We start from the raw sequence: 25,017 nt of genomic DNA, 5'->3' as shown, positions 1-25,017 counted from the left end.
TAAAAGCATTTTAAAAATCTGATTTTTTCATTAGTTCAGCTAGAGACGTTCTATGTCCTGGTTCAACTTAACAGTTTCATTAACTCAACAGAATGTAGAAAATATATCACTGCACTGTGATTACTGACATTCAAATCTGAGCGATCTCTTTTTACATGTTCTTCAATACCTGAACTAAGACATGAAGTTGTAATGTAGCAAACATTCAGAAGATGGTGCTAGTCCAATATATCTGCAAGCCACAGATGGATCAACCTCTCTTCATCTCTCAAATATTTTAACGAATCCTGATGCACCTACCACCTCATCACAGAATTTATCCACGCCAGGAAAAGGTCACCTTTACTTAAATGCTAAGACCACTACCAAATCACTTCAGCAGTCTAAAATTCAAAAGATTTAGTGGATTGACAAACAAAAAATAAACTTCTTTGTAATTTCATAAATACGGGATTTTAAGAAGGCTCATACGTTGCTTAAATCCCAGCTGCACTCATTTTCATCTATCTTTTACAGGCAGCAAAAAGAGCTTCTTGCCATAGCTTCAAGGCATACCTATGCCAGCACCAAAGCTCAAAACTATTGCTACCCTATCTCATTCCTGGTTATTCATTCCCACCTTCATGCCACAAGGCACTATTTGCTCCTCACCTGCTTAGGAGGCCGTGCAGCTCATATGAGATTACAAAGCTCAGTAAGCTGATCCACGACAAAAATAGCTGCTTCCTTTTTGCTACATTCTTTTTAACCCAGCTCAAGCCACCAATCTGATTTCCCACAGGGCAAGAGTGGTAACTTCAAGCTGTAAACCAGCTTCATCACAAAACCGACCATCATGAAACTACAGCCTCTGGGAGCACCGGGCAGCTGAGCCCCTTTCAACATTTAGAAGGGCAGGCAAATTAGAGTCAGTCTCACTACTGAATATGGAAAAGTAAATCATGTCATTGAAGATGCACGTTCTTCTTATTAAGGAGATTAGATGCAGTTTATAATTATACAGATGGGTTTTCTTGTATTACACTGAAGTGTCTGATACATTTGTAGTTGTGTCTGTGCTTAATCATGCTACAGCATCTTGTAAACTAGGCATAGTTGGACAAGTCATTTCTTCCAAAAATAGGAAATCCTGACATACTACAACACCAAGCAAAGAGCTTTATCCTTTATAAAGGAGTTCCTGAAAGTTATCTTTAAAGAATGCACAGGAACATATCTCAAAGTAATATAATTTACAAAGCCAAGGAAATGAGCCCTAAAAATCTTCTTGTTCCTATAAAAAGCATTTACCTAATAAATCATACCTCCTCACAGGATCCACTCCAACATTCTCAATCAGTCTATACACACCATTTCTACTGGAATACTTCTGTTGATTTCATATCAAACACCCATGTTATAAAGCTGGCTCCCCTCTTAGGTGTGACACTTTCATCTGATGCTCTCGATTACCTTCTCCTAATACAGCCAGCCCAGGTCACTTCCAGGGCCCTTCCACGCCTGACTTCATTGCTGATTCTAGAAGATGTAATAATGGATTGGAGACACTTTGGGTTTCTCCTACAGACAGACCCTTTGGGAGCTCTCCCACAACAAAAATTATAAGTGAACATGAAGTCATTCACCGGGATATAAAAACAAGCCTTAAATGTTCAAAGATCAGGCCAAGTCAGTATTATTGTTATTATAATAAAACTCCAGCATTAAGCAATTTCAGACATCACTTCAGTTCTTCTTCCAAACTTTTTCCAGTGTAGATGCAAGATTGGCACATATTTGAGTGAAATTACTCAGTTACTAGGCAATTTATTACTGCTTAACTGTTCCATGTGTATCAAATCCTCTTTGACAGCAGCCCAGATTTTCTTCCATTTGGAAGCTTTTGTAAGTAATTATTACCAAGCCAAACAGTTTTCAACTGGCAGTTAAAAAATTAATAGTATAACTCAACTTTGTTGTAAATTAGATTTTATAAGAAAAAAAAAAAGACTGCTTAGAAAAGAAATATAGCATACTTTGATTACAACAAAAGGAGAAAATAAGTTTACTATCAGTAATGATTTTATTAGCTATTTCTTAAACTGACCAAGAACTGAATTCAGACTATATCTCAACAATATGCTAATTTCAAACCAAACAGTAGAAGTAAGACTGTACAAATCTTTCCCATTTGCCACCTCACATATTTTAATATCACTAATCAGTCAATCATGTTAAAATAAAGAATTTCTTTCCATATATTACTCAATAAGAGATTCATCAGGGAACATGAAATCTGTTCTCATCTCAAGTGGAACGAGCACATAACTTGTTTCTTCTTGACAAATTTATATCATGGCGTGCACTCTGTGATCCAAAAGTTCATTAACATAACCAAAAACTAGAACTGACTGAAATATTAATGAAAGATATAGAAGCTGTTCTATGATATTTGTATCTGCTTTTTCTCCATAAAACTAAAGACATCAATTAGTTGATAAACTGAAATGGAATACACTAATATTTTACACTATTAACCAGTTTCAGCTGAGCAAGTGGAACCAACTCATTAAAGGTATCTACAAAGGACTGAAAGAACCTCTGTTCAACTCTTAAAAAACTATGTGATACATAAACAATCCAAAGATATAAGAAGAATACTCCTATTGTTACAGATCTAACAAATTAGCTGCTCTGGCCAATTGGCTGTGCAAAGCAATCCAATTCCTTCAGACTCTTCTCCTCAGCAAAAAACTCACTTAAAGAAAGGTTCAGTGGAAGAGGATGGCCTGAAATTAGGATTAGAAGAAGTAATCATTTCTTCAGCGGTTTAATTGCAAGTCAAATGAATGGTCCTGGTTTTCTCTCAGCTGTTGGCTGAGCACTTGCAAACCTTTTCTTGTGACAGCATCACCACAGTATAAGATAAATCCATGAGTTCATTCAAATAAGGACTGTTCCCTTTGCTTCATTCAGTTGAGGTTGGATCAGTGAACTAAACCCTCTGTGAAGTACTACTTTTGGCAAAAGCAAAACTGGGTTAGATAATTGTGAAACCACTTTCTCAGAGTGTGAGTGTTGGGAGACACCGAGAGCACTTGAATTTGGACACATGTATACACTCAACTTTTTTCTTTTTAAACCAATAATTACTTGAATTTGAAAATATTAAGCAAGGAAGTTAAGGTTCAACTGAGACTTCTTTTGCAAGTTTTTTTTTCTTTTTTCTTTTTTTTCCTTCTAAAACCAAAGAGGATTTTAAGAGTTTCTACTTCATTCAATTTTTACTGAAGTTAGGGAAAAGCGATCAGCTACATCTGACTTACAGGGGAATTTAGATGCTGAAAGTGTGTTTTTCCATATCATTTGGTTAATCACAACATCAAATCATTCTTTACTTACACCCAGTCTACTTATTATACTTAGGAGCTCTCAAGGACAAACCACTTCCCTTGCTAGGTGTGAAAAGGAAAAGGAGAATGAGTCAAGAAGTTAACATCTTGGAGTTAAGTAATCCCAAGATATTATCTATTAAAATTTTAGCATAGCCCTGATGATTTCTTAGTTTCTTTGTGACTTAACACACTTCTTCACTTTTAAAAGTATGTTAAGAGAGCATGGGGGTTTGGCACACACAATTCCTACAGCTTTGGCTTTAGCTAGTGGTTAGGCAGCCATGTCAAATCACAGCCACACTGAACTTTCGACCTGAATACTGAAGGCACAGTATAAGTCTGGAAACCCCAATATAAGAGCTAACAACATAACAAAGCAACATACCTAGCCAGTTTAGTGACAGCACCGCTTAGCACAGGTCATAATCTGCTGAGGTTAAAAGGAAACAGACACCTTGATTTAAAAAAAAAAAAACAAAAAAAACACAGCTTTGCAGAGACTTCTGCTGCCCCGAGTAAAAGTCAAGAGATTTGATTAGAAAGTGTGGTTTAGACATCTCACCTCAGTGGATCAGCACAAAGTCTACTCGGCTGGACTCGCATTTTCTACACTCACAGCCCAGGCCAGTTCAGCAGTCAAAAAATCTGCTGGATTTTTCAATCTGGATGAAAACACTCTCACACTCAGGCACATGCTCTGTATGATTACAAAGTACACAAGGACACAAGAAGCTTGAGCTACAGGAACTTATTTTCCCTCTGCACTGTATTCTGGCAGCACTGGGCATGCCTGCTCAGACCGACTGCTGTCCTAAGTCTTGGAAGGTGCTGTATTGATGGCCCTGATGGTTGGACTGAGTGATCTTGGAGGTCTTTTCCGACCTTGGTGATTCTATGATCTCACTCAGGAACAGACCAACTAAGGCCTTACGCAGGCCCTAAGAAAACTGCCCAATCTAATTCCAGAGAGACACATACACCATTATCAGACCACAGAGCATTTCACACTATAGCCTCCCAACGGTAAAGACAAAATGTTTCTGAAGGAACTCTTTTTTCCCTTCTAAAAGCTCTTTGCAGTACACCATAAGGACTGGGCAAGGAACATTCTAAGTCTTCCCCCTTTCTTTAAAATATTCAACACCTGATAAGTTCCCTGCATCCAACAGGAGAATCAAATTTGATAACTCATAAAAGATAATCTATTACTTTAGAATGCTGCAATCGGGCACAGGACTCTAATACCTGTGAAACATAGTGCCAGTGAATGACTATCCTCCCATGCCTAGACTTGGAACTCTGGGAATTTCAGTGAGCAAGACCCCTTGTTAGAATCAGCTGGAGACAGATGTGCTCGCATGGTGGGTGGGCCCTGGTGGACATCAGCCCTTCCAATCTCCCTAATGAGCAATTTCCCCAGATTCAAAGAAAAATTTCATAAAAAGTTAAAGAGAAATGGCAAGTTGCCTCCTTCTACCACCAACCTAACTGCTTGGGCTGCTGCTTCTATAAAACACAGGGTTGTTGTTGGTTTTTTTTTTCCACAAAGAAAATTATTGTTAAAACCATTTGGCCGAAAGTGAAGAACTATTGAAAGCTACAGTCCGACGGGCAGCTTGCTCTTAAAATTCCCCCCACCACTTTTATAAGTATCGTTTTGCTTGTGGCTTTTAACAGCTGTTCACACACTCCTAAGCTAGATGAACTTTTATTTTCACAAAACTAAACGGGAAGCTTTAAACAGCATCTGATTTAATTTTTTTTTAATTAAAGCGGAGGTTAAAAGGACCATGGAAATGGATGATGCAGCTGTGCTGATGCTAGGGAAAAGAATTCCAGAACAAGAAGTGAGGTAGAGTAAACATACAAAGCAAATTTCACAAAACTAAGTGCACACTGCACTTAAGAGACTTTATTAGCTAATGGTAAGTTAACCCTATGTTTCTTCAGAAACATTGTCAAAAATTAAGTTACATTTCTCAAATACAATAGAATTTGGCCACAAGCTCTATTCTTGCCTCAGAACAATTCTAAAATTAATTCCAGAACAAATGAGTTCATAGGTTGCAATTTTATTCCCAAATACATCTTATGTAACACACTAGCAGAACTAGGCTCACTAGCATTGCCATATATATTGGTTTGGTTTGCCAATGATTTTGCCTTCTCCTGCATTTAGGTCTCTTCACAGAATAATTAAACCTTTTAAATCAGATTTGCAAATGTACTTGGATACGGAAAGATGCAAGCATGCCTAAGGGGACAATTTTAAGCATTGGACAACTAGGCAGTGATTAAACCACATTTGAAAATCCCATCAGACAGCTTTCTACATTTTTGAGCATTGGCATAGTCATGAAAATTCTGCCCTTGTAGGCTAATTACTTAATAAATGGCACCACATACATTTTTAAAGGAGAATAAAAATGTCAGGTTTTATTTCTACATGTACATGTTAAATAAAAAAGCACACAATGACAATATAATAATTCTAGATATCATCACAGTATTTAAAGGGTCTTTCCTACTCAAACACTTATGAAAAGTATAAACATACGTTTAAGGCAGAAAATTCATAGGATTATGAAGGAAATGCCACATTAATTCTCGTGGATTTATATACCCTCCTGACTGTAGCAACTCCAGATGAAATCTTTTCCAGTGCAGTAGTACATATACTATATAAACCAGAAGACCTTAATAGTTCATCCATCAAGTTTACTCAGCCAGAGAAGCTGCTAGAATTTTTATAAGATGTCTACTATACTAAAGAAGTATGCATTGTAACTCATACTCCTCAAAACCAGGATAACATCACAAAGAACAAAAACCCAGTGTCCACATCTGGCTGTGTAAGAAGCATGTGCAGATGATCTGTGAATGAAAAACCAACACTATGAAGAGCACTTCCCTTGCACCAAGCACAAGGTGTAGAGAGAATAGAGAGAATGGAGAAGTGCAGAAGAGTGAGATATAATCCAGGCAGGACAGCAGCAGCAAGTGGAAGGAGGCAAGCAGAAAATGTTGGTGATGCAGTGATTTCTATTTCCCTCCCTTGTTCGCCCACATACAAGAAACTCAAGGACAAGAAATAAAACAAATCATTTACAACAAATACGAAAATCTGAGCTAATCAGAACCAGGAATCTAGAAGTTCTAATCAGGTCACAAAAAACCCACCACAAATTGGATCCCTGCTTAATGTTCCCCTGGGACATAACTTGATATTGTCTTTGATGATGCAAATCCCTAATTTCTATTGGGTTAGTTCCTTGCAGAAACCAAGACAATTTGAAAATGAAACCCAGGTCACTTGTGAGATATTTTATGCAGGTGCATATAAATTACATTTGTGCACTTAAACATAGCAAACCTAACAAACAAAAGTTCCACAGGGAAACATAAATATAATATAAAGCAAATAGATCATTTATGTTGCTGAACCTTCTGTGAATGAAGCTATGCTCCAAGAACTGTGATTAATATACTGTACACCACTGACAGATAAAATGATTCATAGTGAACCAATTAACAAAACATGTTTCATATTAGACAGAGCAAAAAGAAAACTGAAGTTCTGTAAGTATGAAGTGGTTACATAAGCAATTTTTTGTTTAGTTGACTAGTAGTGCTGCCCTCAGCCCTATAAATATACATAAATCAAATATTAAACCATCACTTAATAAAGAGGCAAAAGGGACTATCAATGACCAATAAAGATTTGGCAGAAATACAGCTCCTTAATATTTTACAACTTTAAAAAAAAAAAAGAAGCAATTTGGCCAAAATTTCTGAGAAATGGATATGTCCAACACACAGGATCGAGATGTACCTACTCTGTAAGTGTTCAAAAGCAGATGGCACATAAACAGAAAATGCCTCATTCCCATACGGTATTTCTTCGTCCAAAGAATATCAGGACTACTCTTTTTCCTTCTGTAAAGTGGAAGTGCTCTCCTCAGATTAAACAACTATAATAGCACACATGCAGCCTAATATCAAAGGCTAATATAGAGAAACTAATCAGGTTCAAATGGAAAGAAAGTGTAACCACTTTCATCAGTAAAGGAACATAATCTGCTTAGGACAAAAGAAGTGTTTCTTTTGCTCAGTGACTTCTTTGCACCTTGATTTCCTAATATCTGTCTCTCTGCTGATGGCAGCAGTGTTTGGCATGCTAGCGAATTATGCACTGGGTGAGAATAAAACTTTCAACATTTCACAATGATCTATTTGAGTTCAGTCTAACTACCAGACATGAGGCAAGAATTAGAGAGCAAAATATTATCATCACCTGTGCTGCGTAGGTCAAACCTGAATATACAAAAGGGCTTATAGCTAAAATCTCTAAAATTAATCTTACTCACACTCATATCAAAGGCAAAACAGCACAACTGACAGTGGAACCAGGCAGTCAGTTTTGGATGTACTGTTTTATATTTCCTGCTCAAAGCAGAATCCAAAATATCTTAAAGCTCATTGCCAGTAGAACAAAAATGTATATGGAAATATCACAATCAAAATATTATTAAAATATTCTTATATCATTTATTTCAAAATTAAGAGATAATGAACATTAAAGTTATTTCTGGTGACAGCTCGTGTGCAAAGATGTGTGAAATATATTACAGTAAAACAACTGATTTCTAAGTACATTTCCATTATAGAGAACTTTGTGACCACATAAAAGGTGTTTTGCTGTCCATCTTACTCTCTAGTGACTCGCATCCATTATTCACTGCCACACTTTAAGTCTAAATACACAAAGGAAACTTTGGTGTTCATTCCTTGCTTCTGAAGCCAATAAGACTGCTTGGAACAAGCCAGGAGAACTGTGTACCATGGGACTGTGACATCGGTATAGTACTTACTCTTTCATGAATAGTAATTACTCTAGCAAGTGTGTAAAGCAGACAGACCCAGTTACATAAGGCCCAATGCAAGTTTTATGAACTGCAGAAAAGCATGATTAGTATGGGGGGGCAACATGTTTCACACTTTTATTGTAAAGAACATTAGAATCTCACAGAAACTGCCAGAACAGATGTTCATAAATTGGGCCCTTAATCTACAGCACTTTCCAGGTTTTAAGCTATATCCACTGGTCTGTAGAACATATTCCTCTCTTTTTAATATAATTCTTCTGTTTAGTTTTTTTAATAAATAAGTTTATGACTTTAGTAGTGCTGCCAGCTGTTCAATTTTGATTTACTGTCAGAGTCTGCTTTAATATATAGTGGCTTTTGTGGCTTACCCATATAGATTACATTTTAAGCTTCAAGATATCACTATAAAGCAGCTGGAAAAAGTACTGGCTGTGCTCAGAAACCAGCATTATTGCTGTAGTGATCAGCCACTTAAAGATGCAACAACACCAGTAACTATGCTCTAAAAACCTTTTTGATACACCATTCCCAAAATAAAACTGCAGAAGTTACTGTGTAAGCCGAAGACCTCTTGATGCATATTCCTTATAAAGCCAGCCCAAGAAAATTAATAATTAACAATTTGGCAGCATATTAGCTGGCAACGCAAAGATTTCTACAATGATCACTCTATTATTTCATTACATTGTTTACTTTAATTGTTCTGTGTAGCTTAAGACAACTTCTTAAATGCTTTCACATAAACAAACAAACAAAAAAACCCCTAAGTTCAAACATCACAAAATCCAGACATTGTCAGTAATGGCTCCCAGTAGGTATCAGTAATTACTATAGCACTAAAAGAAGAGAGTGAAGGACACAATAAATATGATCTAGGAAACAGAGAACTTTCCTACATCCTATATCCCACTACATTCTTTACAACTCCTGATACCGTGTTTTCTAGAAAATATCTATCTTTACAGCATTGTGAGTGAATACTGCTCCTAAAGAACTGTCAATACTAAGAATCATTTTTAAGCTCACAGAATTGCAATATAACCAGACTAGGCTTTTTTTTTTTTTTTCTTCCATTACCTGCAAACACCAGAGTAGCATTATTCAAATAAAGTACCACAACAGTATTCTTACCATTGACTGATGGATCAAAAGTGAAAACTTCTGCAACACTCGATAACTGAACAAGTGCAGAATCAGACAGACCCACTAGATTTTTCTTTTTTTTTTTTTTTTTTGTGATACATCATTCATAGAAGACATAAAAGAAAAAATAAAACTAAACCAACAGAAAACAAAACCAGCCTTTGTATTGACAATTTTCTATGTGGACAGTAGAACATAAAATTTTAGAAACTATCTACTTAGCAGCCTGACCAACAACTCCCATGCCATGCTCTTTCTGGATGTTGGTGGTATGGCAGTAGAGGCTGAACCTCTCAATAATATTCCATTTCATGTTGTTGCCATGTGACAGATGGCAGCAGAGGGGCAGTCTGACAAAATGGCATCTGACATGGAAGTGCACATGAAGCAAAGGGGTAGAACACAATTCCTTCATTTGTAATAAAATGGCACCCATTGACATTCATCAACTCTTGCTGAATGTTCATGGAAACCAAGCAGTGGATATGAGCACAGCAAGGCAGTGGGTGGTGCTTTTCAGTACTGGCAACAGTGGTCACCTCTGCTGGTACAGATCATTATGAGGGCAGCATGCAGGCTCCTGTTCATCACCAAACAAAGTGCAGAGCTAATGGTAGTAACCACGTTCAGTATTTCGTAGCTGAGAATTTGCTCTACCAAATAGTTGTGCAGTGCTCTTTGTATCTGCTGTAGTTTCCATGGAAAGAAATAGGAGGCGTTACTTTCAGTGCAACCTACATCTATATATGTGAAAAATGTATTTCAAAATATGAATTCTATCAGCACATTTTTATCTAGTACAGTATTATTGCATAATTAAGCCTACTGGACAGTATTTAATGCAAAAGACAGACCATGTGGTATCTGCAAGAAAAAAAGAGTAATCCAAACCAGTATTACTGTCATGAAAACATCAAAGTAAATTTGGAGCAGCTCACAGGAAGTCATTAGAACTGCTCTAAAGTTTACATCTATATAACTGCAATTTTTTACCTTCAGATTTGAGATTCCCCACATTGAGAAATGCAAAAGAAAGCAAAAAATGGCATGTGGCTCATTTTATACTGTTAAAAACTTAAGCATTAGAAACACTAACTGAATACAATGGGATCTGACAGCAAATTATTTTACAAAAGAGCAACATAGCAAGAAGCTCCTGTGCTATTATCTTAACTTTAAAGTCTGCAAGAACATCAACTTACCTAAAATATTTTCAGGACATTGGTTCAGAACTGTGTTTTTTCATATGACAAACTGGTATTAATCTTAATCTGTTGTCTTTTACGAGCATCTTCCATATTAGCATAGCCTATCCTTCATCTTCTGACCTGATCTGACTCAGTTATTGGTTATTTCCAATGAATTTTTTTTAATTTTTGGTTTTTTTTTATAATTCACTGGACCAAATAGAAAAAGCTTATGTTTTCCCTGCTGGTTTGGAAGAAACTTCTCTTCCACATTTTCTGCTTTACAGAGTAGTAAACATATTCAGTTACTGCATACATTTCAGTTCAAGCTGCAGCATACGCATAAACACAGTACAACTGTTACTATGTTTTACTAGTCTGACTCTAAAACTGTGAAGCAGATGAAAAAAAGGTAAGTTTTATCTGTTTTAAACAGAAAATAATGCCACAATAGCACTTGTCTCTTTTCCCTGCTTTGTCCAAAATCCTAGCACTAATGCCCTATTCACACTTGAATATTGGTTATCCTCTATCATCAACTTCCTTTAATAATAATATATGAGAATATATTTCCACGGTAGCTAATGGAGACATTCCTACAAATCAATGTGCTGCAGTGATACAGAAATAAAAGCTTATTTCACTGTAATGATGCTTCCAGACTTCCCTTAAGTCAGGTGGTTACTTGCAGTTAATGATCTGTGACATACCACACAAGTAGTCCTAAAAAGACTTATTATCCACTGCATGTGCAACAATATTTGCTTTATGGATGGCTAAATGAATGAAGACATTCAATGTAACTGTAAAAGTAAAATCAAAAGAAAACTTACAAGTAACATGTTTTCTTTGAGTAAAAGAGCTGTGAACATTTTCCATTAATACTTAACCTTTTGCTGGAGCAGTGCAACCACACATAATGCTGGAATCCATAAAGCCCAAGAGCTGTTCAGGGTTAACACTGATTAACTGCCCCCAATCAGAAGTTACAACTTTTAAAAAATTTCAGAGAACTTCACTCCATAAGTGAAATCAAATTGCATTTATATTATATGGCAAAGGCGGAGATATAACATTTGCAAAGAGAAGAAATTTTGTTTTGGCTTAAAAACAGATTTGTTAGGGTTTTTTTGTGTGGTTTTTGCATTGTTTGTTTGTTTGTTTTCAATTCAGTAAAACAGATATTGAATTGTTCAAAACCACGTATTTTATGCTGCACTGATTTCCATTTACATAATAATAAAAAAGAATAGCAAATTAACTTAAAATGAGCTATAATCTAACAGCACAGTATCTCCCATGACTCTCAGACTGTGCAGACATTCACACATTTTCTGTTTATAACTTTTTTCATTTACTAGACTCAGCTTTTGTCCACCATATGTCCACTGTAGATTAACTATTCCCCTAGGTACAATTAAGGGCTTTCCATTTGTTGTAAGAAGACCTAAGTATGAAGGACGCAGCCAGAAAAAACATTTCTACCTAAACCAAAAACAGAAGCACATTCAGCCTGGACTATGGTTTATGCAGCATCTTTTTTATTAGATGTGTGTCTACATCACTAAATAAACTGCAGACAAGATCCATGGAAACAGCAAGAGATCTCTCAGCATTTCGTTTGTGTATTATTATAAAAATAGGATACATATACTGTTCTAACCTCTGTATTTAAACAGTTTATTTCTATTTCCATTTTCAATGACATCTTTAAAGATTTTTCTGAATTTAAGCATAACTGTTAGCAAATGAGAACGTACTATTTACTGGTACTTCTATCACACTAGCATTTGAGTTCCAACCACACTAACAACAATCTACCAGGTCTTTGAAACTGGCCTCAGTTCTTCATTGGTCTTAGCACACAAAAATTATGTAAGCATATATTTTATATATTTATATATTTATAAGCATATATATATATATATATATATATATATATATATATATAAAAAAACAACAAGGGAAGAGCAGATTCAAGACGAAGTATGGGATAGAGAAGAAACCAAGTCATCCACACTCACTGAAGTAAGAAAGCATAGCATAAGAACAGTGTACTAACTGGACTAATTCATAACTACTCCTGCTTTCTTGTTATGATACACACAATCAGAATGTTAAAATTGTTATTTCCAGCAAGCAGTTTACACAATATCTAATCTGCTCTGGTTTAAGTGAATACAAATTTGCTGACCTTTGTACACCTGTCTCCATCAGCACTCCACCTAACCATATAAAATCTCAGATTTGGACAATTAGTATAACAGCAGAATACGATTAAAACAAGTACATGTTATTTGGCCTCATCCCACACAGCAGCAGAAAACTGAGCAAGTTCCCTACTGGCCAACCCTATCTGCTGAATGTCAGAAAGTCATCTCAAGACAAGCAGGGTAGAAGATAATGGCAATGATCATTAACTACCTTTTGAGCAGCACAACCGAACAGATTTCTCCTTTTTACGCTCCTTTTTTTTTTTTTTTTTTTTTTTTGTCTATGTGTCTCCATCCCTAAAGAGCCACCATCAAAATCACGTACAGATGCTCCAGCAGCAAGTCTTTTGTTTTAAACACCTGGCTTAGCAGCTGCTGTGTTCACTGTGACTTCCCACCTAAGTGATGACTTTGTGAAGGATTCTGGAAGAAGGGTACAATTTAAAGATGGGCTGAATTGTGACCAGATGCAATAGACATACTTATCACAACAGATCTGAGCCAGAACGCAATACATAAATCCAGTTCCTCGTGGCATATCCCATCAGCTGCTTTCCCTTCTCAGGCAATGGAATACAGCTAAGTACTATGGAACACGAATAAACCTTCCATACACACACTCCTTTTCTTCTGTATGATTTTCTGTGAGCTTGGTAACAGAACCAATACCTATGGCACATGTATCATAATTTACTATACTTGCCCACATGGCAGTAGAACAGCAATAGACTACCTTGGACTGATGGTACCCAGTTCCACTACTATTGTGTCAAGCATGGTTTATGATTAGAATCTCCCAAGATAGATTCTTCCTCAGTGACAGAATTTTATCACTCTAAATCTTGTATGCTTCTGGATTGCTCCTATCTTAAAGTAATATTTAACACATTCAGACACTGGGTTGGAAATATATTATTATGGTGAAAAAAAGATCATTCTCATCTGTAATTTCTTCATTCATTAAAGTTTCTAGATAAAAATAATTTTATAAATGCTAACTGACAATTTCATAAAAATTAACTGACCACTGAAAAAAACCAAATATATGACTGTAATTTTCTATTTATCTTACAAGTTTGTCAAGACAAACATTCTATACATATTTTAAAACAGGGTAGCATTCTACATTTATTCAAATGAGTTGGTAAATTGACCGTAGCACAGGACAAGGTTTTCATTTTAAGGGAGTTTCTACATGTAAGTAGTTTACCCTCCAATCCCATGAGTATGTGTGGAACCTGCTGTCAGGCATAGAGGAACTTCAGTTTAATCAGGTACAAGATTCTGAAGAACAGGAGTCTTTGCATTTGCTGTTCAACACTTGTCTTAATTAAAGGTGAAGAACCTAACAAGTGCAAGCCCACAGAAAACAAGAACAGAAAACAGCTGAGGGAGCTTGGGAGGAATGAGAGTGAATGTATAATTCTAAACTTTAATATGCCAGTTTCATAAAGAGTATTAATGAAGAAGTGTCCTGAGTGTAAATGGGGAGACCAAGTGGCTGAGGCAGTAAGCAAGTCCAAACCCAGAATGGGTATGCCCTGTTACAACTCACATTCTCATTAGTACAGAGTACTAAACACTCACAGGTAACAGGGCTGAAGAATGTTTCTTTCTGAATTCAGATAAGATAGGTAAAAAGATTTTACACTGTATGTAAATGCAAGTTAAAGGGCACACTAAAACATAACCTTTAAATTTCACAATGTAATAGCACATCACTTCCTGTTCAGAGATATCACTCCAAGATCAATTAATCATGGCTAAGACGAACAAACGGTCAACATTCTTAATTAGTGTTGATGCATTCTCCTCTGTGCCCTCATCTGTCATGTAGACTGTTTAAAAATCTGAGTTATTAGTCTTTATTGAGGAGTGGATCTGGTTAATATCTCTAGGGATAGAAATCATTCATCCATCCACTATACACTGGTACCTGATAATTCCTAGCCTCTACATAAGCTACAGATAACCTAAGACCATCTAGGTAACTATAAATCAAAGTGAGTGTAGCTCCCATGCAACCTGGGTTAATTTCTGTTTACAATATATCCACTGAAAATGTTGGTAGGACACTTGAGGAGTCTGCTTATAGATTAGTGCAAAGGAAAATATATGAAGTAGTAGTCAAGGTAGACAGGGAAAAAAAACACATCAGTCATGTGTAACACCATGAAACCTCTCTACTTCCCACTAATGACCAGAAGATCCATTGTGAATTACTAAACTTCAAATTAATACTAATTGTAAACAAAGTTTTTAAGTGCAAAAAATACACTTTATTCACTTAATAACCATAGATTAATATGCAGTATACAATATAAAATCAAAGTATTTTACAGAAGCGTATCTTAAAAGTTACTGCATTGAAGCTCAAAAGCATTTGTTAATCAATACAGTGAGGCTCAGACGTTCATTTCTGTTGCAAATTAAGTGGGATAGAACGACACAGAAATAAGAACAGATTAAATATACTTCATATCAAATAAAAATAAGATACAGTAAAGTTACAAAGAAAATAACACTTAAGATTCTACAGCAACTGTAAATTTCAGGATTATGATCTCATGATTTATGATTAATATAAAAAAGAAATTTGACATTAAATTTTATAAATCTATTTGTCGTTTACCAAATACACAAAATAGAGGATTAGAGGACAGAGGATTAACTGCCAACCAGACATAGCTGCATGAAGCAGATCTGGCAAGATTCAATTTTCATAAGATCTGACTGAAATTAGCTTTCTACTCCCTGATAGAAACTGTTGATGAAAAAAATGGGAAGGAGGGAAATACATATTAAAAAAAAAACACCCAGGAAGAAGACAGTCACCTTAATAAAGCACTGCTTTCACAAAGGAGAACTGTATCTCTGAAGCTCATTTTCAGAATTGGGCAATGACAGTCCTTCATTTTAGCTAGCATGGAAGAAAAAAAAAAAAAAAAACAAGGACTAGTAAGGAGGTTTGGAGATCTGGAATTCAGATCTCAATTCACATTATTCTATGATTTTCAAATCAGGTTCTGATGGATGAGAGACTGCAGACCAAATAGAGCTTTGTATGTAGAAGTTATCTTCCTGGTGTTCCGTAAGTAATTCTTAATTGCTTACTCTCACAGCAGGATTTTCCAATCACTGAGATTAATTATCATGCTTTCAATGCACATTCAGTAGCTTACTGTATTCATTCTTTTAATCTAATGCAGTAGACAATAAAAATGGAAAAGTCAAAACTAGCACTGATTCATTTAAATCACAATTGAACATTTTCTGTGGTGTAATACTGAAAAAATTCCAAACAAACTTAACAGAGTGACTACAAATTACTGTAACAAAATAAACAAATCATTAAGATTTATAGCCAGTTTAACAGCTAGTACACAATTACACAGCATAAACTGCCGTACTTCAAGTAACCTCCTTTCAGTAACAAGATTATCCAAGAAAACTATTTCATCTGATAGAATTAGTGAACAGTTTGCTATATATCACTGGGAAGGAAAAAAAAAGTTTCATTTTCCTTTTCCTCCAAGCTGTTGTTTTGTTTTTTTTTTTAAACTCTAGTTATATTCCTTTTTTTTTTTCCCCCCCCTGAAGCACTACAACAGAATTCTCAGGTGTGTTCATCTCAAAATGGAAAAGCACTGTCTGAAATAAATAGGCAAGTTGCAAATGAGAGCTTAAGCTCAAGCTACGTATGCTCAGAAGAGCAGCACTAATTTAGGTCACTTTCCAAAAGGATGTTTTCAGACAGGCTTCCAGATTTTATTTATTTAGGTATCTAAATGCTGGCCCAACATTTCAAGTACCATGCAGTTATTTTCAGTCATTCAATTTAGTAAAACCTTTTATCAGAAAGAAACTTAAGCGTCAGAAATAACTCCCGTTCATAAAAAGAGGGAAAAAGGAAAAAAAAAAAAAGGAAGACCCAGGGAACTGCAGGGAAGTCAGATTCAACTCCATGCCCAGGAAGATCACAGAGCAGATCCTCCTGGAAACTGTGCTAAGGCACGTGGAAAACAAGGATGTAACTGGCGACTGCTCCTTGGGCACTTCACTGACAATGGCCTTGGCTCTGTACAACACTGCTCATAGCAGCAACTATAAGCATCAGTGTGTTATCAACATTGTTGTTGTTCTAGAACCAAAACATAGCATCATACCACTCTAAAGAAAACAATTCTGACCCAGCTGAAACTAATAAGAGGTCAAATAATGTCTGACAAATTTGGTGGCCTTCTACAATTGGGTTACAACAGGGCAGATAAGGGAAGAGAAAGTGACATCAGCTATCTGGACTTGTTCAAAGCATTTGACACTGTTCTGCAGGACAACCGAGTCCCGAAATAAGAGGAGGAATGGACCATTCAGTAGATACGGAATTGGATGGATGGGTATACTCAAAGAGTTGCAGTCAACAGTTTGATATCCAGATAGAGACTGGTGATAAGTAGTGCTTCTTAGGGGCACTATTTATTATCTTTATTGGCAAAATGGATTGTGGGATTGAGCTCACTCTCAGCAGGTGTGCAGATGACACCAAGTCGTGTGGTGTGGTCAGTACACTGGAGGGAAAGGATGCCATCCATAGGGACCGTAACGTCTCAAGAGGTGAGCCTGGATGAACCCTCATGAATTTCAACAAGGTCAAGTAACAGGTTCTGCACCAGGTTCAAGGCAACTCCAAGCACAAACACCGGTTAGACAGAGAATGGACTGAGAGTGTTGATGGATTACAAGTTCAACGTGAATCAGCAGTGAGATCTTGCATCCCAGAAGGCCAACTGTATACTGGATTGCATCCAAGACTAGAAGGGCATGGACCTGATAGAACAAGTCCAGAGGAAAGGTATAAAGATGATCAGAAGGCTGGGGCATCTCTCCCATCAAGCTGAAAGTGCTGCAGTTATTCAGCCTGGAGAAGAGAAGGCCCCAAGAGATCTTACTATAGTTTTCCAATACCTACAGGGGGCCCATAGGAAAGCTGAAGAGGAATTCTACGTCAGGGAGCATACTGATAGGACAATGGTTTTAATCTAAAAGAACGTGGATTTAGATATTTGGAATAAATCTCTTACTCAGAGAACAGGTTGCACTGGAACAGGTTGCAAAGATTTGTACGTACCTTCCCTGGAAGTGTTCAAGGCTAGACAGGATTCAGCTTTGGGCAACCTGATCTAGCAAATGGTGTCCCTGCCCATGGCAGAAGCTGGTGAAACCTCCCTAGTAACTTCATCCTTTTGTAATATACAAGAATCAATATTATGCTTCTGTGTAATATTTATTCTCTTTCTGGACCCATCCAATGTCTGACTATAATAACCTCTCACAGTCAACTAAAGTACTGAAGTGAAAACCTTCCTAGACATTCTTCTCCTATTATCAATGTCATAAAAGCAATGCACTTCTAAAAGTTTAATTTTTTATCATACTGAAATAAAATTAAAGCAAAGGAATGACTTTCTGTAAAAAGCATCTCCCACATGCCTTCTTTTGAGTGACACCAAGGAGCTCAATGTGTGAAACAATAAGAAGCATCCTTAGGATCACATGAAAGCAACAATTTACTTTCTTTCTTTATATACAACTTCTGATGGAAAGCGAAGTAGGTAGCAAGTACACTGTTCCTTCAGCTGCTGTTTTCTTAAATTGAAAACTCCTTCCCCAGTCTGCTTCTACCGCTTCACTTTGTTTCTGCAACTATTTTATGTTGCTCTTTTCTTTATTAGAAGAACAGTGAGAGTGAGGACCAAGACCTCATATATGCTAATAAGGATGTTTCTAGATTTCTTCTTGGAAATTAAGGAATTTGGAATCTAACTGGGGAACTAAGTAGGTGATGGTTACGTAAAATCGTATACTTTGGTGCGCAGAAGAAAACTATATCTTACTTACACGATCAAAAAGAAGAATAATAATAATCCTAAAGAACAAAAGGTAATAAGTAACCTTGTGCAAAATTAGAAATAGCATGTAAAAGTCTAATAAACGACTTACAAATATCATGCCCAGCATGCTTACTTTAATAAGATACCAGTGCTTAATTTACCAGTCTCTTGATATACAGAATTGTGAAATATACCTGTTATCAGATCCAGGAATGTTTCCCAGTTCTCCATTCTAGAAGTATGCCATGATTATATCCTGAAGCCCTATCAAATTCAAACACGGATGAGAGATCTCTCCACTACTGCATGCTGCTCTCCAAGTAAAGAAAACACAGGCAGAGAGATTGCAACACATCCCTCAACCTAACTGCCCAGAACCCTGAGGTACACCCAATTATGTCATATGTATGCAATATTGCACAAGACAGTACTTGTTTCAATTTACTAACGATATATGCCTTGTGACTTTTCTTCACTGGAGAGCAATATCCAGAGTGTTCCAATTAATATTTAAATATGAATAACTTACTTTTATTTCCAACCAAGGCCACAAGTGGCTGCATTTCTGATTCTTCAGTCACTTTTTTAACCACATTATACCAGTCCTCTAAATTTTCAAAGCTCTGGCAGTTGGTAATATCATACACCAAAAGAATACCCTGAAGAAAAAATACATTTAAAACATTATAAGTTGTAAAAATATTTTTAATATGGTAAAGTCTAATTTATTATTATAGTAAAATAGAAAATTAATCACATTTTATCTTCTAAGGAACTAAACAAGAGTCAGTACAAGCTGATATAATAAACATGTGTTATCACAGTATTTCTCCTGCATTACAAGTGTTCCAAATTCAGACACTAGCTGACTTACAAAAGCAGAATAAAATGGCAATTCAGGAAGGTGCACAATTAATTATACTAGAAATATGTAAAAATGCATGTACATTATGAAAAAAAGATATTTCTTACAGATCATAGAATCATATAGCAAGGTAAAAATCACACTGGACAGAGATTTCTGTAAATCTTAATTGTAGCTTAACTCTTTCCTCCTTGGAAAAAAAAAAAAACAAACATGCTCAATTACATATTCTTACATACTGCCCAACTTACTGCATCTCTGCCCTCCTTTGGGAGGGAAGGCCAGCTGCCTCCCTTAACTGCTGTAGTAGACAATCAAGATGCACTATTGGCAATCTTTTTGCCTTTCAAAGATATACTAAAAATGTAGTCAGAAGTCAAGAAGAGGAGAGTGTCTCAAGTATTTCAGAGGCTATGGACCAGGCTGCAAGTAATAAATACTCAAAATAAGCATTGTTGAGTATCTTGTTCATAAGGAATAATGTTAGAATTGGATTCTATTGTGCTTGTAGAGTTCACATCTGGAAAAAATCCCTGCAACTGCACACTGTCCCTCACATTCAATATTCATTAATATTCTTAAAAAGAAAAAAAAATCCACACAAAACTAGTTGGTTCAATGGTTCACCGTCAACAGAAAAGATTTTCCAAGCACAGCTTTTCTGAGGTTTGTCTGGGCTCAGGCTTTGCTTAACTGTTTCATTAGTACTACACAAGATGACAAAATACAGTGCAAGCATTAATTTCAAAGACTATAACAAACTAGCAAAGACTGCAGTAGTATTTGAGTAAAGTTTAGATTATAAAATGAGAAACAATCCAAAAATAATAGGATGCAGTTCAATAAGTACCACGACAAGTTCAAAGGAAGCAATAATCAACAGCACAAGGATAGGAAACACCTGGCTTTCTAACAGGTTCTATAGAAAAGGATCAAGGAGTTACAGTAGATCGTGGTTGAATCTTATTTTGTAGCCACAAAAACAATTATCATATTGGCATGAAACATTCCAGGTGAAGTACTGCATCCAGCTTTGGGCACAACGTCAAGAAAAGGGTAGGCTAGAAGATAAATTTAACAGCACCCAAAGTTTAGAAATCCTTACATCAGAAAATTTAAAAAAACAAAAAAACAAAAAACTAGAATGCTTTAACAAACATTAGATTGATAGATAACAAGCATGACAATGAGGGTAAAAGTTTCAAGAGGAGATAGCACGAGTCCTTTTTATGTGCTTTCATACACAGTTTGCAGATGACACTTGAACTGGGAGGATTAAGCCGATATGCTTAAGGGCCTGGCTAGCATTCCATATGTAGGCAAGTTCAAGGAATGGGCAAACAAGAACCTTTCTATATTCAGCAAGGAGCAAAGTCCCGCAGCTGGGGCGCAATAGATAACACAGGCTGGAAACTGACTGGAGAGCTGAACTGAAAATGACCTTCAGGTCTTGGTAAACAGCAAGCCAAATCACAGTCAGCAATGATCCCTGGCAAAAAGGATGGCAAGCAGGATTCTGAGCTGCATTAGCAGGAGCATAGCCACATGAGCAAGAGATCTGATCATAACCAGTATTTGTCAGATCATATCCAGTTTTAGGGCCCACAAGACATTAATTAATATACCACAGTAATTTCAGCAGTTGTCCACCAGGACAATCAGAGGCTGGAGCACTTGTCCTGTAAATGAAAAGCTGAAGGAACCAGACTTGTTCAGCACGAAGAAGAAAAGTCTGTGCAGCCTTCCCATATCCACGAGGAAGCTACTGAGGTAATAGGTTCTTCACAGTAGCACATGGCAGGAATATGAAACAATGACTGTAAGTTTGAATCTTACAGTTTGAAGCTTCTGACTAGTTAATGGAAAAGCTTCATTCATGCAGGTATGGCTTCAGAGGAGGGCAACAGGTCTTACTGAGATTCCCTCAGTCCCCATTTCCTTTCTCTGCAAATGAGCAAGTGAACACAGCACACTTCTTGCAACAGCAGTCAAGTCTGCAGCATCTTCAGCACTGAAGAATTAAGCATTTAATGTTGACTCTGTTTCTACTAATTCTTCACAAAATGCTACACTGCTGCAGGTGCTCTTGCCCTATACATTCAGAAGAAAGAGTATTCATGGTGGACTTTCCATGAAAGACATTGCTGAATGAAGTTTGGAACTAGAGCTCACCTGACTTCCCTTTATTTTGCCCCCTTTTCTGTGAAATAAAGCACTGCCATGAAAGCGTTTTCGTTTCTCAACCATTCTCTTTTTGAACCTTGTCAATACTTGTTATGCTTGGCAAATACAACATCTCAGACTCAGGGAAAAACGCAGCACACCATCCAAGTCATAAAGAATACTTCCTGCCTAAATTTCTGCCACAAAAGCACTCTCTAAGCAGCTTAATATGTTGTGAATAAGGACCAGGCATAACGCCACAGCTAAAATTTCTCATTTTTCCTTTTAGCTGAAGAGAGAAACTCCATCATCGCTTTCACAAAAGAAATATATTTTCCACAAGCTTACACTATCTACTCATTCTGTGCTTTACATACTGTAAAACCTGCTATTTCCCTATTATGCATGAGGAATTGAGGTGGAAAATTAGCACTGGCATTCTTTCTTATAATTCAAATAAGTAGCATGTTCCCTGCCATGAGAAAGGTTCAAAACATGGCATATTGTTCTCCATATGAACAGTATGTTAAATTCTCTCATCTGCAGCGATGGCGCAAGTAGACCCTGCTTGCACAATTGCAGTTTAATAACAGAGGCATTTTGCTTAAATGAGTGCAATACATACAAGTACTTTCTGTTTCAGAATTATAGGATATACTTTAAAAAATAAGCCACTGGAAACTGTGAATATTGCAGAAATGATTTCCCGGTCTCTAGATAAGGTAGAGTCTTTCTTCTGTTAACAAACCAATTTATGAGGTAGCGCGTGCCAGCTCTTAAGGATACTTTAAACCAGATATGTGGAGAGGGACAGCAATTACAGCTTAGAGATGGGATCATTTCTGAAATATTTACCATGCATACAGCAACAGTACTGTTACACAATAGAACTGCAATTATGAAAGTATTGTAACAATATTCAACCAGTCAATAAACTCATACCAGACAATCAACACTTAAAAGATGTTAAGTTCATGTCAGAATTTGTCACAATAAAAGAAAGCAACAGAAAACAATAACTACAAAAATTGCTTTGTTCTTCAGGCTTCTCCTCAGCCACCCTCCTTCTACAATAGATTTCAGTGTGATTTTTTTCTTTTTTTCTTTTTTTTTAAATACTTATGAAATATTAGAGCAAATTTTTAGTATGCTCCCTTAGAGTAAAACTTAATTTTAGCAGAGTAGCAATACCTTGCAAATCTGCAGAAATACTATTTTTACAGGACAAAAAAGGTTTATAATGTACTCATTATTAACCACGTTGACTTCAATGATACTGAGGATATGATTACTTACATATATATGACTGAGTTGCCACAATATAATGAAATACAACTGTTTATCAGCTCAGCTGTGGTAATTGACTATCTGACCTCTCTTGGCTTCTCTCAATTCTGAGATAAACATGCTTTAATTGTTGCTGACAAAGAATTGTTTCTTAGCAACTTTCATTTATAAAGATCAAAATCTTCTCTCCAGCTTGTAGAACTCTTCTGATTCAACAGCAAAATTCAACTACCACAACAGGATGCAGAAACTGTATTGTTTTAGATCCATGGGGAGAAAAAAAAAAAAAAATGGAAAAAGCAAGTGCTGTAAGACAGCAAGTAAATTGCAATTTCTCCAGCTCCATCCATGCAAGAAGATTAAGTAGACGCTCATCATCAAATCTGGCATTCTTATTAAAAGATGACAAGGACATGAGGGACATCCATAAAAAACAGAACCATGACTTAACTATACAAGCTATCCTGTAAAATTGATTTGGTTCTAATCAGAAAACTTCCAGTAACTTCTGAAAAAAGTATACATGGATCCCCTCCATACTCCCCCTGGTGTCCTGATGATGTTTCAACTGAGGTGAAGTAAATGACTTCAGCTGGTGTAGATTCTCTAAAATTCCACCTACAGCTAGTCTATTATTTTTTAGGTAAGTTTACCACATAGTTGAATTTCTGAGCAAAAAGCCAAAAAATTCAGCCATTTGTGATTTCTGAGTCTCATCATCCAGATGAGCAACAACATTAATCATGCTACAGCCATCTGCAAATACTGCAAAGTATGATGCACACTGGAGGCATGTCACATGCTGTTCTACACACATACTTCAAGTTGGAATGATTTGGACTTGCAAAATACATGCAGATGAACACAATTTCTAGAGTACATCCAATCTGTCTGCTTTATGTTTATTTATACTGTTTGTATTTCAAAAACAAGATGTTGAAAATCCCAGTCGCACCACAAAAGCCAACCAGGTATAACACATGCTTCTTTTATAGAAGTCTTTGCCAGAACTTCTCCAATATTTAAAAAGTTTTCTTGTACTGGGGAATCCAGAACTGAACACAGTGCTCCAATGCAGCCACAAAAATGTCAAAGAACAGGATAATCACTTTGTTTGACTTGCTTCTCCCTGACCTCTCTCCCCCACACCCATCCCCCTCCAAGAACTCCACTTCCAAAGACTTTTCACAGAATGATGAGGATGGAGGGGACATCTGGAGCTCATCTAGTCCAATCCAACATTACCTGTGCAGAACTGTGTCCAGATGACTTTTGAGCATCTCCACAGAGGGAGACTCCACAATCTCTTTTGAGCAGCCTGCGCCAGATCTTGGTTAATCTCATAGTAAGAATAGTGTTCCTCTACGTTCAGACATTACACTTCTTCAGTTTGTGACCACTGCCTATCGCTAGGCACCAATAAAAGGAGTCTGGCTATGCCTTCTTAGCCCACTCACTTCAGATATTTATATACCTTGGCAAGCCTTTTCTTCTCCAGACTGAATAGTCCCAGCTCCCTCAACCTTTCCTCATATGCAAGATGCCCAATCCATGAAACAGCCCGATGGCTCTTCACTGGTCACTGTCCAGTTGATTCCCAACCTATACAGCTGAACAACGCTATTCTGTCCTGGGTGGAGGACTTTTGCTTCTCTGAACCACATTTCTGCAGACCCATTCCTACTATTTATCCTGGTCTCTCACAGGATCAGCTCTCACCTTCAGCATATTCACCCTTTCTCCTCAGTTCGGGGAGAAACTTACAGTGTTTTGCTCCATTGTTCACAGGAGTAATAAAATACATGAAATAGTATCAACGTCTAAGGAAATCAATTTATAAGCAGATACCAGAAAGGTATCAAGCTATAGAACACTTCTAGCTGTCTGTATGTTTCACAAGTCACCTTTTGGTCTGTCCATTCAACCTACATCTCTGTTGTTGGTGGGGTTTTTTGTGTGTATTAATACCAGGAGAAATTACTTTAAAGATCTTGCTGAAGTCAAGCTA

The 25,017-nt window shown here is 36.6% G+C and overlaps 1 protein-coding gene across 2 annotated transcripts in view; it reads right to left on the bottom strand.

The window, feature by feature from the left end:
* Positions 1–25,017, bottom strand: part of RAB28 (RAB28, member RAS oncogene family) — a 60,228-nt gene that overhangs the window by 21,425 nt on the left and 13,786 nt on the right. For both annotated transcript variants that reach the window (XM_031588386.2, XM_031588387.2), the window contains exon 4: positions 19,224–19,353. In XM_031588386.2, coding sequence (XP_031444246.2) covers positions 19,224–19,353 — 130 coding nt within the window. The remainder of the gene's footprint in view (positions 1–19,223; positions 19,354–25,017) is intronic.

This window comes from Phasianus colchicus, chromosome 4, assembly GCF_987193195.1.
Source record: "Phasianus colchicus chromosome 4, bPhaCol1.hap1.1, whole genome shotgun sequence".
Lineage (NCBI taxonomy): Eukaryota > Metazoa > Chordata > Aves > Galliformes > Phasianidae > Phasianus > Phasianus colchicus.
The sequence above is the reverse complement of the archived record's forward strand: the minus strand, read 5'-3'. Positions and strand labels throughout refer to the sequence as shown.